The sequence below is a fragment of the Fukomys damarensis genome, unplaced genomic scaffold, assembly GCF_012274545.1.
Source record: "Fukomys damarensis isolate Sample0158 unplaced genomic scaffold, DMR_v1.0_HiC HiC_scaffold_2, whole genome shotgun sequence".
Lineage (NCBI taxonomy): Eukaryota > Metazoa > Chordata > Mammalia > Rodentia > Bathyergidae > Fukomys > Fukomys damarensis.
Window position 1 is genome coordinate 31,611,804 of NW_022900914.1, and position 2,388 is coordinate 31,614,191.

The 2,388-nt window shown below is 37.0% G+C and overlaps 1 protein-coding gene across 5 annotated transcripts in view; it reads right to left on the reverse strand.

Annotated features, from left to right (window-relative positions):
• Positions 1–775: 775 nt before the first annotated feature.
• The window catches only part of Asb3 (ankyrin repeat and SOCS box containing 3), a 107,155-nt gene continuing 105,542 nt past the window's right edge, over positions 776–2,388 (reverse strand). For 4 of the 5 annotated variants that reach the window (XM_010615827.2, XM_033763983.1, XM_010615828.1 and 1 more), the window contains exon 10: positions 776–2,355. In XM_010615827.2, the coding sequence (XP_010614129.1) occupies positions 2,153–2,355 (203 nt within the window). In that variant the 3' untranslated portion in view covers positions 776–2,152. The remainder of the gene's footprint in view (positions 2,356–2,388) is intronic. The other variant, XM_010615831.3, reaches the window with a different exon arrangement.

A 2,388-nucleotide genomic window follows, 5' to 3' on the forward strand; every position in this document is an offset into this window, starting at 1 on the left:
ACGTAGGCTATCAAATATGGGCCACATTTATTTATATTCATAAACACTCCCAAAGGGAATGCATAAATGTTATGTCAGAGATCCAACAAGAGCTATTAGGAGAAATGCATCCACTCTTGGTTATCTTCCTAACTACCACCCCAGGCCACACAAGAGCTTAAGTAATGGAACATGTTGGTTAGAACTCTATCTAAATGTTTGTCCAGACAGCCCAGTTTGTTTTGTTTTGATGGTACTGGGAATTGAACCCAGAGCCGTCGCACTGAGCTACATCCCCATCTATTTTTAAATTTTGAGATAGGGTTTCCCCTAAATTGCTAAATTGCCCAGCCTGAGCTCAAACTGCTTCAGCCTCACAGAGTCCTGGGATTACAGCACCAGCCCAGGAAAAGATCAAGATTCAAAATTCAGAGTGTGCTTTCTACTGAGTGTGCACCACTTCTGCACTGCTGCAAAGTCTAAAAGTGGCACCACTACCTGCCTTGCAAGCAGAAGGACCCAAGTTTGATCTCTGGTACCAAAAACAAACAAACAAACAAAAAAAAAAAATCAGGGACCATTTGTATTGATTCTCAGATCTTCAAAAGCAAGAACTCATTGATAATGTATAACTGAGTCTTTAATTATACAGCTCAACAATATACAAAACATCATCTTCAAAGTTAAGCTCTCTACACATACTTGGCCCAAATCACATCCCAAAATGTGTTATATTAACAAATCAGGGGTTGGAAAATAAAGGTTATGGCATTTTTAAAATACTACACAGTACATATAATTTTGAAATTTCTTTATTAAATTTAGTTATCAGAATCTCCACTTGCATTTCCATATCTAACCTATTTCAGACTGTACACCTGACCCACAGAAGAACCAGTCATCCTCTGGATCTTAGCAATGTTATTCTCTCTCACCCCACTTTCATCACTGCTGTTATCAAACAGCAAAGAGCTATCTCAGAGGGACAGGCAGCTCTACTCCCATGTGTTTAACCACAGGCTCCCACAGGATGGAAGAGACTTGCCTCCTTTGGCCCTATCTCAAATCGTCTACTGTGACAGGAATGCTGTCGTGTCTCTCTCTCTCAAAGCTGTCTCCACAGCTTCTAAGCAACTCAGTGGTCCTGTATTTATCCTTCCTGACTCTAGATTCCCACTAAGCAACTGTAGAAACCTATGAAGCAGTACCTCATTAATTCAGGATTTTGAAGTGTATTTCATGGGCTGTTTGATAATCTATATAAATAATAAGAAAAAACCCACTATCATATTAATAGAACTGGCTATTACTGCTTCACAGGAACAAAGCTGCCCTTTGATTCTGGGGCTGAATGGAGCTTGAATGTTATATGTGATACTAACTCAGGAATATGCATCTTTTTTAAATGATGCCATATAATAGCTCCTCAGTCTTTTTAATATTCTAAAAGCAATAAAATACTTGTTTATCCTAAAATTTACTTTATAATTTAAATTGAGTGTGCCTGTGAGTTTAGGTACATTCTTAACCTTTGAAGATTAGAAATAGGGTATATTTTTGCCAAAGAATATAAAGAAAGAAATGGCAGCAGGTGGAACCAGCAATACTATTGATTTTCTTTTTAAAAAATTTCCCCAGACTTTATAGGTGAAAAGGTAATAACCGTCAATTCTGCACAGAAGTGACTGGCTTCCAAGATAAAAATGAAATAAGAAAGGATAGGAAAATGACTCTGCTACAAACATAAGAGATATTCAACCCCCCCCCGAAAATAACAGCAACAATAAATTCAACAACACAATACTCTTTCAGAGAAGTATTACATATTCCATTTGTAGCAGCTAGCACCAGGTAAACAAATTATAGGTGGGAATATGCCATGTGTGGCACTAGAAGAACCATCACAGTTCATTAGCAGAATAAAGCAGACAATGGTGAGGTAAACAAATGTTACAACATAAAATATACTAGTAATGAAACTGTAATAAAATAGTTTAAGTGAAATTTACACCATTTTTTTTACTGAGACGACCAGATGTAAACATTCACATTAGTACTGCCTCCAAACTCTAACCAGTTGCACAAAAAAAATTTTTTTGTAACTACAAATTACAAATAATTGTACACCATGGCTCTTTGTTGTGATGGTTTTCAGAGTAAGAAGTGAACTGTGTTAAGTAGCTTCACTGATTTCTCCATCATGAACTGCCAGTTCTGGAACCTCGTTCATCCTCAGAATCTCTTCATAGAGCAAATAATTATGTAGGCTTCTAGGAAGCGGCAATTTCCGGATAAAACTGTCAGATTTTAAGTGTTCTGCTTTTAGGCTGGACCGAATTTCCAAACGACAAAGATGGGCTAAGGATGGAACAAAGGCTAGGGAGATTTAAAAAAAAAAAAAAAAAAAAG